The sequence below is a fragment of the Bipolaris maydis genome (genome assembly GCF_028858645.1).
Source record: "Bipolaris maydis strain C4 unplaced genomic scaffold PSV08scaffold_11, whole genome shotgun sequence".
Taxonomy (NCBI): Eukaryota; Fungi; Ascomycota; class Dothideomycetes; order Pleosporales; family Pleosporaceae; genus Bipolaris; species Bipolaris maydis.
Genome location: NW_027093867.1, coordinates 1189197 through 1200899, shown reverse-complemented (window position 1 = coordinate 1200899; position 11703 = coordinate 1189197). Strand labels below are relative to the sequence as shown.

Genomic DNA, 11703 nt, shown 5'->3' with positions numbered 1-11703 from the left:
CTTTTGAGACAGACTTTTCGAAAGTGTTGTGGGGGTTTCAACATGTGCATTTTTGGGATTACTGTTACTCAATGATTTGAGGCGAGTAACTAGACATGACGAAAGTGTAAAAAAGCGCATGGCTGGGGTTATGAATTCAAGTGTGACGAAGATGTAAGTAATAAAGAGAAGGTTTGAGATTTCAGGGGTGGATGCACTGTAAGAGTGATGGCGAAAAACAAACAGTCGATTCATAATCGACGATGCACAGCAGAAGTGTTATTCTGTGATTCCAACAAAGTTGATTTGCAAGTCATATATACAATGCGACCTATCTACTACAAACTAGACAAGATCGCGTTGCAATAGAATTCATTTACATTGGGAACATGTCCAACTTGACCATGAACCCCTCAAGAAAAGAGTGAAGCATATACAGAGTAGAAGAGCAGCCTATTCCAACAAGCGAGCACCTTGGCTGCCTCGATGACTCGCCTTGTCTCATCTCAAACCCACACTGACCCATTTAGTTGGCAGCAGTCCACAGAGCAGGGCCAGGGAAGGGGTAAGAAGTAGGGTTAGTGTAGAGGTTGAACAAGATACCAGGGGCGGTGGGGGTGTACAGGCTGGTACCGGGGACACCGTTGGTGGGCCTAACAGTGCCACTGCCTCCAACCTTGATGTTGATGCCTGAAAACCTCACGTTAGTATCTGCACTAGAATTCAAACCAAAAGGATAGAAAGGAGGGAATGAACTTACACTGAGGGTACAGCTGAGCACCGTTGGGGCTCGATCCGCCGTGCAGGGCGATAATCTCGTGGCGGACAACATAGTTGCCAGCAGCAAGCTTGGACGGTAGCTTAACAGAAGTCTTGAAGCCGTTCTTGATAAGGTTGTCAGTGACCCAGACGTTGGGGCTGACGATAGCCTCCTGGGCGAATTTGGACCAGCGGAGGTCGCTGGGGGACATGCTTGAGCATTCGCCTATTGGTCCGGAAAAATTAGCTACCACAATCCTTCTTCCAAATTGAGATGAGATAACAACGGAAGGTGTGAATGCGTACCGTTGCAAGGTGCAATGTAGTGGATGATGGGACCCCTGTGGCTGTCTGGCCAAGTGTTCCACTCAAATTCGATGGTGTCGCCGGGGTTAGCATTGGCGTACAGCTTGCCTGGTGTGGCGCTCTTGTGGCAGTTTACGTCTGCGGATGAGGCTCTGTTGGGCTCGACGAAGCCGAGATCTTGGTTCAGAGAGTCCCAGCCAGCGGTCGCGACGCGGTTGTTTCCTTGGTAGAACCAGACAGGGTCGGAGCCCTTTGTTGAGACGCCATTGATGTTGACGGCCTTGACGAAGCCGTGGGCAGATACATTCTCAACGAGGAGGGCGGCAGCGCCGAGTAGGACAGTGGATGCGTGCATGTTTGCGTTTAGTGTCAAGCTGCTGTTACTGTGCTCGGAAGTGATTGTCGTAGGCTGTGGATTTTGTTTCACGGCACTTCCACTGCTTCTTATAGACGTTGTCTTTTATTACGCAAAGTCCTGAATAGGATGTTTCAATGGTCGAAGTTGCCCCAGGAAGGGCGCGGAGTGTCGTCCCGGGCTGTTCTTGGTAAGTCAAGAAGTGCATAGTGCTCTTAGATGACTATAAGCCCGTAGGGACCGACTAGTAGCAGTAGTTTGACATGGCCTACACAGGGCTACACAAAGCTTGTAGCACTCTAGTCTGGCGTTTCGACAGTTTACTCGCCTTCCAAGGATTTTGGCACTAGGCAATGTGACTTTGGGTGGAGAAGTTGATATTACAATGATATTATATCCCCCCCTACACTGTGGCTGGAGCCTGTAGTTGCAGTGTATGAACCTGGGTTTTCCAGTGGGGCAATCTATTTACCCCGGAAACCTCATATAAAATACCGGTAGCGAGTAATATAAACACCACGCGAGTAGCGAATGATGATGAAACAACACTCGCAGCGATTTGGCGTCACCAATTCAGGAAGTTTCCAAGGTTGGCGCATTTTGCATTATTCCGATTGCATCGGAGTTTGCTGATGCTGATAGGGTTTCTGTGGCCATGTATGATTCGCATCGGTCTTGGCTTCAATTTGTACTGCTGTAAGACATATCGGGGGTTGCTGGGTATAGGACGACTGCGCCGTGGCGTCATGCCAATTTTACAAAGTCCCACCTATAGCCACTGACTCCGACATGCAGCTGTATTCCCCCATCACCCGTTATCGCTGGCGCAAAGCCCATGATTCACAAGCGCTCGGGTATATGGCACATGGGCACGGTGCCAAGGCGGTGATACCACGATGGTGAAGCTCGGTAAGAATGCTCAGTAGGCTTGGCCGCGCGAAGCGGGAAGTATTGTAGTGCACGTGGTCGGGCCCTGCCGTCTAGCCTCTCCTTACCACCGAGTAGTAGCCCGAATAACGCCATGTTACATTAGCCTACCCCAGACCCAGTGAAAGAGCAAAGCACGTGCACAGAATACTTGCCGAAGTAAGACCGTTAGCGACTGTTTTACTGTTGGGAGTAGCGCGTCGCAAGATAGGCATTCTGGTGGCCTGATTGCCTTGTGCTGGATCGGATGTTTGATGAAGATATCCAGAGGCGGCAGGCTTTGTAGGGCGGCCATGTCCGTAACCGCTGGTCAGCTACCCCCAATCACGTTTTGCCTTTCTCTTCGGGCCATCGCCGACAGTCCGACCCAAACTGTCTGTGCATGCTGAGCAATACCTCAAACCAGAACACAATCAGTACTTGGTTACTAAATTGTGTCCAGGAGGAAGAAAAAAATTTCCTGGATTGGAAACGACTACGTAAAAGACTTGATGAGTCAATGTTCTAGTCGAGGAATTCGAACGTACATATAGTCGGTTTGGTATGTTCACTGGACGAAACTCATAAGTTTTGGACTACCTTTTCCTATTTCCATATTTCGTATTTCTAGACGCACTAAGACAATAATGTCGACACCTTGCCAACTGAATATTGGGGCCTGTGAAGAAGACAGAGCAAGAAATGATACGCAACTTGGCTGTGACAGTGGCACAGCTGTGTGTGAAAATAAGCAAGGACTACCAAGATGGCTCATACCCTCAGACCAACGTGGCTGGCGGCGGATAGTACAAAACTTCACGCCTTCATGGGTGCGCGAATCAACACCAAAGAAGAAATGAAAGGAAAAGCTAACATGATGAAAAGTTTGCAGTCACCATGGGCACAGGCATTGTGGCTGTTCTGCTTCACACGTTGTCAAACCTCTATCAAAGTTACCATGACTCACTGAGAATACTCAGCATCGTTTTCTTCGTCCTAAACGTCGGCATTTTCTCAGTAATGCTTGTCATATCGCTATTGCGGTACACCTTGTTTCCAGCAACATGGACATTGATGTTACGGCATCCTGTACAGTCGCTCTTCCTTGGCACCATGCCCATGGGTTTCGCCACCATTATTAACATGTTTGCCGCAATCTGCGTACCGGCGTGGGGTGGCTCAACACCATATGTGGCCTGGGGCATGTGGTGGCTGGATGTCGTCATCAGCGTTGCTTGTTGTCTATGGCTCCCATTTCAGATGTAGATGTCCTTTTCACCCAACTTTGTAATTCGCGACTGACATGTGTATAGGATGACACAGCACAGGAACCAGCATGAGAAAATGACAGCAGCTTGGCTTCTACCAATTGTCGCGTGCATAGTCGCAGCCGCATCTGGTGGTCTAGTGGCTTCCGTTCTGCCCAACGATAACCACGCCCTCATCACCATAATTACCAGTTATGTGCTCTGGAGCATGGGCCTCCCTCTTGCGCTGGTGATTCTAACAATGTATTTCCATCGACTCGCGATTCACCACCTTCCACCAAAGGAAGTCATTGTCAGCGTCTTCTTGCCTTTGGGACCCATGGGACAGGGCGGTTACGCCGCAATGCAACTCGGCATTCAAGCATCCAAAATCCTTCCAAAAACGCAAACACTGCACCCGATGGCTGGTGATATTCTGTATGTGCTCGGGTGGATTGCTGCATTGGTGCTTTGGGGGTTTGGGCTCGTATGGCTTTTCTTTGCTGTGGCGTCCATCAGTCGCAGCAAGTTTCCATGCAATCTTGGATGGTGGGGCTTTACATTCCCAATTGGCGTATTTACCATGTCTACAATCACCTTGGGACAGGAGATGCCATCAGCTTTCTTCAGAATTTTTGGGACGGCACTTGCTGTGGGTGTGATGCTGCTTTGGCTCTTGGTTGCGGCAAGTACGGTTAAGAATGTGCTGTACGGCGATATATTTGTGGCACCCTGCTTGAAGGAGATGGAGAAGACAGCTGCTGCGGAAGCAGAGATGAGGTTGTACAGGGATGTTTGATCTAGATTTTGCGTGTATTTAGCCTCACGAGCATCTAAGAAGATGATAATCTGTGTCTCGTCTTCCTGTGAGACATCATAAACAGTGTATATGTCAGAGTGTCACCGTGGTTTGTGCAGGAGAGCCTGATACCCTAGGTATCTAATCGCACAACCGAAGTTGCAGCCAAGGCTATATGAGCTCAACTGGGACGCGCGTAGGCCCTCACGTGAGGGAACCCTACTGCTTGAGAACAGGACGCCCGTCTCTTATTCATTATCCAGAGCATGTTGTACTAAATCTTGCCCCTCATTCTATTATGCCGCCTCGTGTTCATCTCAAGAACCACTCAGAATAATTGAAACCCGTTCCAATAAACGTACCCGAAGACAGCGAGCGCACTCGTAGCCGCAAAAGGCAAGCTCATCTCCACCACGCTCCAAATCCAGAGAGTGCCCACTGGAGGAGCCGACTTCATGACGTAAAAGTATCCGTGTTGGTTCCCTGAGTACACCAAGTAGAAGCCTGCAGCAATGGAGCCAGCGAAGAAGACCACGTCTCGAACCTTGGGAAAGCGGAAGGAAATGTCGACGTGGGTAAGGTAGACCAGAACAGCGAATATGGGCCAGGCCGTAGCCGCTCTCCAGATAATCTCAGGCCATATGATGTCTTCCCTGTACTGGTTGTATACGAGGACGTCGAGGGTGAGGTGCAGTGCTGCCATAGAGACGGAGTAGAGGACCGAGTCGCCCAAAGGTCCGACGGGGGGCCCTTGATCGTCGCCGACGGGTCTTGATGCCATAGCGGCTGCCCTAGCGGCCTTCCTGGCAGGGTTTAATTCGTCTAGTTCTCGCTGTCTCTCTTCGGCCAAGTCGAAAAGGGTCTTGCCCTTGGGTTTGGAGAAGTCCGGATGCCGAAGAATCATCTCGACTCCATCTTGGTCAATCTCCGTCGAAGGCTGCAGTCCGCCTCCAGTGGCTTTTGCGTTGAATGAGGTACCCTTAGCGCGTCGCTCTTTCCTGTTGGACATGGTGGGTAGGGTAGAACAATAGGCTGATGAAATGAATTGGGGATGCAAGGGGAATGTCGCGTGTGCGGCTCCTCGCAATGTCGAAGATGACGTGGGTCAAAGCGCGTGCCAGAACCGCCAGTGGCCTCTTACAGTCAACCTTGCCCCAACCATGAACTCGGCAGCATTCTCAAATCATTCGATACTCTATCTAGCACACTGTTGAAAGTTTGGTTGGCTATGAATTGGACCGTCTGGGCATCGGTGCCCCTCCTCATCTTCGCCTTCTGGATGTACACCAGCACGCTCAGTACATCCTTCCCCACCCTGCATAACAAACGCATTTTGCTCCTCATAGCGCATCCAGATGACGAGGCCATGTTCTTTGCCCCGGCTCTGCTTGCATTGACGCGTCCAGAACATGGAAATCACGTCAAGATTCTGTGTTTGAGCAGTGGTATGGTTGACGCCTCTCCCCACATCTTCTCAAAGGGCCGCCACTAATGCCAGCCATATAACAGGCGACGCCGACGGGTTGGGCCACGTGCGCAAGAAAGAGCTAGTCAAGAGCGGGCTGCAATTGGGCATTGGAAGCGAAGATGATATTCTTGTCGTCGAGGACAAGTATGCGCTGCAAGGGCTAACATCGTACACCTGACTGATTGTCATGCAGGAACTTCCCCGACTCCATGACCGTAACATGGCACCCTCGTCTAATCTCCAACCTGCTTACCACGGCCTTTGCCCCAGACATGTCTTCGGTTTCTTCCAGGGAAGCACCGCAGGCCACCATCGACGCCATCGTCACATTTGACGCACACGGCATCTCCGGCCACCCCAATCACAAATCGCTCCATGCCGGAGCCCACAGCTTCCTCAAGGCGCTCATGCACCGTCACAGTGGCTGGGAGTGTCCCGTCAAGCTGTACACGCTTACGACCATTCCAATCTTTCGCAAATACCTCGGCTTGTTCGACGCCCCTGCTACCATAATTGGCGCAATGCTGCAAAAGAAGCAGCTGGGGGGGTTCCCAACTCCGCTCCTGTTTGCCAGCTCACCGATCGGTTACAGGACGGCTCAGAAGGCCATGACTACTGCGCATGAGAGCCAGATGCGCTGGTTCCGTTGGGGCTGGATTACCCTATCACGCTACATGGTGTTGAACGACCTGAAACTCGAAAAGACTCTCTAATGCTGGTCTTGGCCATGTCCGCCAGCCACAAGAAATCGAACAAAGACTTGAATCAGTATAATACCAGTCGTGGTCCGACATAATCGGCCCATTGACCGACCAGGGTGTGCATGGAGCGCTGATTTTCGGCCACTGATCCTATACGTTGGTTACGCGACAGTGCATGCAATGTTTTGCCGACAAACAAGGAGCGAACGCCCAGGCAGAATATCAGAGGCCCTGAATTTGTGTCACTACCAAGACAGGCAAGTCGGAACACGGAACTTAAGCCGCGGGTGAAGGCTCCACCCTTGGTGCGCTCCGGCGCGCTCGCGGGTGCGCGGCTTCATGGTTCCGTGTTGCTGGGACAGTCCTCCGCTACACAAGAAGTGCAAATTCAAATATGCTCTCAGCTTCCCTAATCCTATACCATATCTCGGACTATCCATCTTTTTCGCGCACCAACTGAAACCGTACAGTCCATTACATAGAAAGGAGGTACAGTGCCCTGCCTCGGAATTGCTCCTGTTCACGTGGATCGGACATCGGGTATCAAGGGACGCCGACTCAAGCGTTGACAACACCGCCACAGTCTGCAAACTCCAGCAGTAAGCTACTAGATGAATGGGTGGCTTGACACTCTCGACTGACGCATCGGGCTTCAGAAAGCACACTCCTACGACCGTAGCCTAACCCGAAGGGTTCCGGGTGCTGGTGTACATACTATGCTCACAGCACCCATCCTTCGCCTGCCAGTGGAGCTTCATTCAGAAATCATCAAGCTCCTTGACATCCGCGAAAGAGTCAACCTGGCTTCCACATCCCGCTACTTCAGATTCCTCATTCCTGCGCCAACGCACAACGAGCTTCTGGTCGCTGAAGACAGCGCATGGGCAAAGTCGAGTCAGCTATATGCTTGTAAGGGTTGCCTGAATTTCTGGAGCTGGGCTAGCTTTGAGGACAGTATGAGGAAGGGGAAATGGTGTCGCAGTGGGACGTTGGCGAGTTCAAGACTATGCCTGAAATGCGGGGTAAACAGTGCGCTGTATACTCCAGGTGTGCATCTCAGAGTCTGTAATAGGGTGCACGTACTCTGTGCTCAATGTCGGCGATTAACTGATCAGATCGGTCGCCATGGCATGTGTACTGCATGCTCTCCTAACATGCCGCGAAACCACCAGCCTCAGTACTTCGACGATGAGGACGACTGGACCTACATGAAGGACCGTATGTCCGACTGCAATCACATGCAAGAATTCAGTGACTGGCATGAAGAAGAGCATTTATCTAGGTACTGAATCGTCCAAAGCCACTTGTATTGTTCGATTTGCACTGTCACAGAGGTGGTTGGGAACAACTATACTCTATGCAGCAACTCAGGATGATGCCCATTTCTCGTCATCTTCGAACAAAAAACCGCGGCACAATACCGCCGTTTGAGCATCGAAGCTGTTGTACTACTAGCGCTTCTTTTCATTCGTACTTGTCACGACCGTTCTTCACACATCGTTCGTCAATCGCTTCGTCACTTTACACGTCATGCGTGTCATCAAAATTCACAATCGGCCGATGGTTGTTAGCAAGATGCGTATAGTGCTCAATTCCATACATTTACATATATTTCACGGACATTTGGCGAGAAAGTTTCGGAAATCAGGCACATTTCAAAACAAGTGTTGTAACTACACTTGATATTATCCTTGTTCACAAATTCTCGGCGTTGACTTGTCTGACTTACGAGAAGATTGGATATGGTAAATCCTAAGCCTACCAGTCGGCCTATCTCGCCTAAATTACAGCATCCGGTCCCTCAACGACCTGCTACTTTGAGAAGACGCCTTTCTTCAGGCTTGGATACTTTCATGTCAGTCTTACAGTTGCGGGATACAACTCTAAAGCAAGATCAAGCTCCACAACCGATAACCGCCCTTGCACCAATTCAACCACTTGCACGCCCGGGTACCAATGTTGCTCAAGCTACAGAAAAACGAAGCCTGACTCCAAAGCTACACCAGCCTTCCCGAGGTGAACCTGAGCAGCCATGTCCGTATCACAGGACCAAGTACCACTCGTTTTCAAGCATTGAGCGTTCTCGATGCACCTTTTGCGGTATGCGATCATCCAGACCCAGCTCCAGCGAGCCCTGTAAGGACTGTCGGTCGAAGAGCCCTTTTTCGCATATCAAAATGGGTTTTCGACAGAAATCGACACCTGAAGATTTCACAGAAATAGGGTCTTCCAAACCAGAGTTCTTCCATAGACCTAGTACCTCGTCTGATGAAGGGCCACGTATCGTGCCTCCTGAGGTTGCAGCAGAGAGGATCGGTAACCCACCCAGGAGAGCAGCGCTTCCCGTACCGCGCCCAGGCGCTGTAAACAATATCCTCAACCCGCCCTCTGCCCGCCCAGCATTCCAACCACCAGGACACGTCTCAGTCTCCTCTAGCGGAAGTGCCTCCAACGACGTGAGAACCAGTCCCAAATTGCATTATCTACATGGCTTACCCGATTCAAAGGCATATCCATATGTTCACAAGAAAGAAGTGAAGGACCACCTTGCCGCTATAGACGCTGGGATATCAAGCCCCCTTGCAGAATTTGCATTCACTGTGAAACAGCAAGAGGAGCGAAATCGATATACAGATTTCTCTGAGACGGTTTTCTACGGAAACAGTCCTAGTCCGGCACTAGTAAGCGATGTTCATAAGCTGTTCCCAGAGCAGAGTAGGCATGGCAATGTTGTCGTAGAGCATACACTGGTCGTAGGTGGGCACGTCGTTCCCAAACGGTCGAGAGCGCAGCAACAAACAAGTATTGAAGAGCAGTTGTATGAAAGCAACATGCATGCGCGAAAATCTCCAGCACTACAAGCACCTCGATCACGCATCTCAAGGCCATGTAGTCGGAATGAAATCTACGGCACTATGCCTATAAGTTTGAATGATGAAACTTCTCGCAAAAATGAACGAATTACGCACGAGCTCGCTTCTAACGACGAAAACATTACCATGCTCAGAGGCGGTGCCGGAACTAGCCAAGCACCTATTGGATATGGCTTATTATTCAAACAGCTACTACTCACATGTCACCGACCCGACTCCAAATCTACCAGTGACAGTGAAGACTCACCAGTCCGAATCCCAGACCCAACCCACATAGCCCGAACAATGTGCAGGGCACAAGGTACTGCGCGCCTCCCCAAGAACCTTTCTCGCACAACTGCTACATCACAAACGACAAGAAGCTCCTCCAGCAACGGCAATGGAGCACCTCCATCCCAGACAGCCACTTACGCAGCTACACATACACAGCCACGACCTCTCTGTAACATGTCTTGTATGCCCTGCGTCTCCCCTCTTTCTTCCTCGACTCAATCTCGCACTCAGGACTCTCCTGTCAACTCTACCTACTCTCTATCTATACCTCCAACTATCGTACCGTGTCTAAGAGGCGGTGGGAGCTCCCTATATGCACTCCGCGACCAAGATAATCTACCGCCAACGCTGGTGTGGCTAGCAGGTGAGAAAAGGAAGAGTACTACGGTTGCGAGATGGAAGGAGAGCAAACCAAAGGTTAGGATGGGAGGGATGCTGGGGTGGGCAGTGTACGGGGCGAGGGCTGGGGAGGCGCGGGGACAAGGAGCAGGAGAGGGGAAGGGCGAGGGTGTGAAGTCTGCGGGTGGTAATGGTGGCGTGGCAAAGGTGCAAGAAAGTGTGCCAAAAGAGACACAGAAAGGTGCAGCAGAAGAGAAGAAAGAGAGTGCAGCACAAGATACTGTGCAAGAAGCAGCTGTAGGAGATGTGGTACCATCGGTTAATCAAGGTGGTGCTGAGAAATGAAAGTAAGGAAGTGTAGATCTCTTGGCAAAAGTACTGTTTTCCAATTTTCCAATTCGAAGTATCTTACATTATGAGGCCAAGTCAGGTAATCAAAGACCTGAAGGGAAATAAGTGTTTCATTTTGAAATCTTGTCCTGCTCATGCACATGCTTGATCTGATGTTGCGCCTCCTTTTCAACCGCCTGTTTCCTCAGTGCGGCAATCTTATCATCGATCATAGCAATATCCGCTTCAACCCTCAACAACTTCTCCTGCATCATCTTCTCGTAATCCTCATCGGTCAAGACTTGCATTGGACTCCACCTGCTCTTTGCAATCTTGTGCATTAGCGACTCTTTTGGCCTTTCCTCACCCTTAGCTCTTAATTCGGCCAGCTCCTGAAGTTGACCAGAGTTTCTCGCATCCAGGTAGTTGTACCCGCACTGTCCGAGCCAGCCTACTAGACTGAACACTAGAGTTCCTGGGATAACGTTACGGGGACCTCGAAACAAGAAACCAAGAGTGAAGCCGGTTGATCCTCCGGCAATGGTAGAGGCCCGGACTTTGTCCGAGGGAGATGGATTTAGGTCATCACGAGGATAGATGGGGGCACCTCGAGTAAGGTTCCACCAGTTTAGGAGGCCATTCTGGTTGAGGAGTGAGGTGCGGAAGCCCCAGAATGTGGATCCAAGAGCAAACCATTGAGCTCCTGAGGCGATGGAAAACAAGACGGGTGTCTGAGTGCGGACTGTGCCGTATAAAGCACCGATTACCGTACCGGGGATTGCTGTACTAGATTAGCTGTTGCGCATTTCCCTAAATAGAGTTGGGCTAGAACTAGGTTGAATGGTAGAGAAGAAAAGCAAAACATGATATTTGTGTCATTTTCCCGATCTGTGGATAATGTGTATGCATAAAGCAAGGGAAATGGCAATGCGAAAATCCCAAGGGATAGTTCGTGTCTCAATGTCTGACAGGACAGCCACAATGGCAAAATCGCAAGCGTACAACAGGCGACGATTACGTCAAGATATGAGTCGACCAAATACGTACCTGAGGCTCCACCGACCAAGGCGGCCTGTCTGGCAACCTCGAGAGGCTGTGTGACCTGGGCTGGGTCATATTTGCTGGTCATCACTCTTGCATGAATGCGACACACAAGGAGGCGATGCAGGGCAAGGCGAGACAGTAGGGATCTAGAAGCGGCATGCGCAGTTGCATGGATGTGAAATGGATTTTGGGATGACATAAGCGAGGCCCAACGGACGCACAGCTTAAGATTTCCGTTCGGGAAAGAAGAACTCACCCCACACACGAAACTACGGACACACCCCCGCAGCCAGAAGAACAACCCCGACCCAGAGTAGAAGACGC

The 11703-nt window shown here is 50.6% G+C and overlaps 7 protein-coding genes across 7 annotated transcripts; 4 read left to right on the top strand and 3 right to left on the bottom strand.

Annotated features, from left to right (window-relative positions):
* Positions 1-505: 505 nt before the first annotated feature.
* On the bottom strand, positions 506-1399 carry PSV08DRAFT_185536 (glycoside hydrolase; the record flags this gene model as incomplete). The annotated part of the gene is made up of 3 exons (XM_014221889.1): positions 506-669; positions 740-964; positions 1045-1399. The coding sequence occupies 3 exons, from the start codon at positions 1397-1399 to the stop codon at positions 506-508; spliced, it is 744 nt and encodes a 247-aa protein (XP_014077364.1).
* Positions 1400-2571: 1172 nt separating this feature from the next.
* On the top strand, positions 2572-4489 carry PSV08DRAFT_411415 (voltage-dependent anion channel-domain-containing protein). Its single transcript, XM_066093890.1, has 3 exons — positions 2572-3135; positions 3191-3567; positions 3619-4489. Exons 1-3 carry the CDS (start codon positions 2953-2955, stop codon positions 4349-4351), a joined length of 1293 nt encoding a protein of 430 aa, XP_065948719.1. The 5' UTR covers positions 2572-2952; the 3' UTR covers positions 4352-4489.
* A 25-nt stretch (positions 4490-4514) lies between these two features.
* PSV08DRAFT_319846 (uncharacterized protein) lies at positions 4515-5404 on the bottom strand. The gene has a single exon (XM_014221891.2). The coding sequence runs from the start codon at positions 5358-5360 to the stop codon at positions 4680-4682; it is 681 nt and encodes a 226-aa protein (XP_014077366.1). The 5' UTR covers positions 5361-5404; the 3' UTR covers positions 4515-4679.
* A 108-nt stretch (positions 5405-5512) lies between these two features.
* PSV08DRAFT_9334 (putative deacetylase LmbE-like domain-containing protein) lies at positions 5513-6649 on the top strand. Its single transcript, XM_014221892.2, has 3 exons — positions 5513-5796; positions 5861-5963; positions 6013-6649. The coding sequence occupies exons 1-3, from the start codon at positions 5580-5582 to the stop codon at positions 6530-6532; spliced, it is 840 nt and encodes a 279-aa protein (XP_014077367.1). The 5' UTR covers positions 5513-5579; the 3' UTR covers positions 6533-6649.
* A 421-nt stretch (positions 6650-7070) lies between these two features.
* PSV08DRAFT_9331 (uncharacterized protein) lies at positions 7071-7930 on the top strand. The gene is made up of 2 exons (XM_014221893.2): positions 7071-7119; positions 7177-7930. Exon 2 carries the CDS (start codon positions 7237-7239, stop codon positions 7807-7809), a length of 573 nt encoding a protein of 190 aa, XP_014077368.1. The 5' UTR covers positions 7071-7119; positions 7177-7236; the 3' UTR covers positions 7810-7930.
* A 332-nt stretch (positions 7931-8262) lies between these two features.
* On the top strand, positions 8263-10374 carry PSV08DRAFT_378733 (uncharacterized protein; the record flags this gene model as incomplete). The annotated part of the gene is made up of 1 exon (XM_014221894.2): positions 8263-10374. One exon carries the CDS (start codon positions 8263-8265, stop codon positions 10348-10350), a length of 2088 nt encoding a protein of 695 aa, XP_014077369.2. The 3' UTR covers positions 10351-10374.
* Positions 10273-11548, bottom strand: PSV08DRAFT_228000 (uncharacterized protein). Its single transcript, XM_014221895.2, has 2 exons — positions 11383-11548; positions 10273-11116 (listed from the first exon to the last, which is right to left on the bottom strand). The coding sequence occupies exons 1-2, from the start codon at positions 11462-11464 to the stop codon at positions 10467-10469; spliced, it is 732 nt and encodes a 243-aa protein (XP_014077370.1). The 5' UTR covers positions 11465-11548; the 3' UTR covers positions 10273-10466.
* Positions 11549-11703: the final 155 nt, after the last annotated feature.

Bases quoted from the DNA above. Each gene is read 5' to 3' on its own strand.
- PSV08DRAFT_228000 (XM_014221895.2), bottom strand. From the start codon at position 11,464: ATGACCAGCAAATATGACCCAGCCCAGGTCACACAGCCTCTCGAGGTT. The intron at 11,117-11,382 runs GTACGTATTTGG...AATCTAGTACAG, and splicing joins CTTGGTCGGTGGAGCCTCAG to CAATCCCCGGTACGGTAATC.
- PSV08DRAFT_411415 (XM_066093890.1), top strand. From the start codon at position 2,953: ATGTCGACACCTTGCCAACTGAATATTGGGGCCTGTGAAGAAGACAGA. The intron at 3,136-3,190 runs GTGCGCGAATCA...CATGATGAAAAG, and splicing joins AAAACTTCACGCCTTCATGG to TTTGCAGTCACCATGGGCAC. The intron at 3,568-3,618 runs GTAGATGTCCTT...ACATGTGTATAG, and splicing joins CTATGGCTCCCATTTCAGAT to GATGACACAGCACAGGAACC.
- PSV08DRAFT_9331 (XM_014221893.2), top strand. From the start codon at position 7,237: ATGCTCACAGCACCCATCCTTCGCCTGCCAGTGGAGCTTCATTCAGAA.
- PSV08DRAFT_319846 (XM_014221891.2), bottom strand. From the start codon at position 5,360: ATGTCCAACAGGAAAGAGCGACGCGCTAAGGGTACCTCATTCAACGCA.
- PSV08DRAFT_9334 (XM_014221892.2), top strand. From the start codon at position 5,580: ATGAATTGGACCGTCTGGGCATCGGTGCCCCTCCTCATCTTCGCCTTC. The intron at 5,797-5,860 runs GTATGGTTGACG...GCCATATAACAG, and splicing joins GATTCTGTGTTTGAGCAGTG to GCGACGCCGACGGGTTGGGC. The intron at 5,964-6,012 runs GTATGCGCTGCA...ATTGTCATGCAG, and splicing joins ATTCTTGTCGTCGAGGACAA to GAACTTCCCCGACTCCATGA.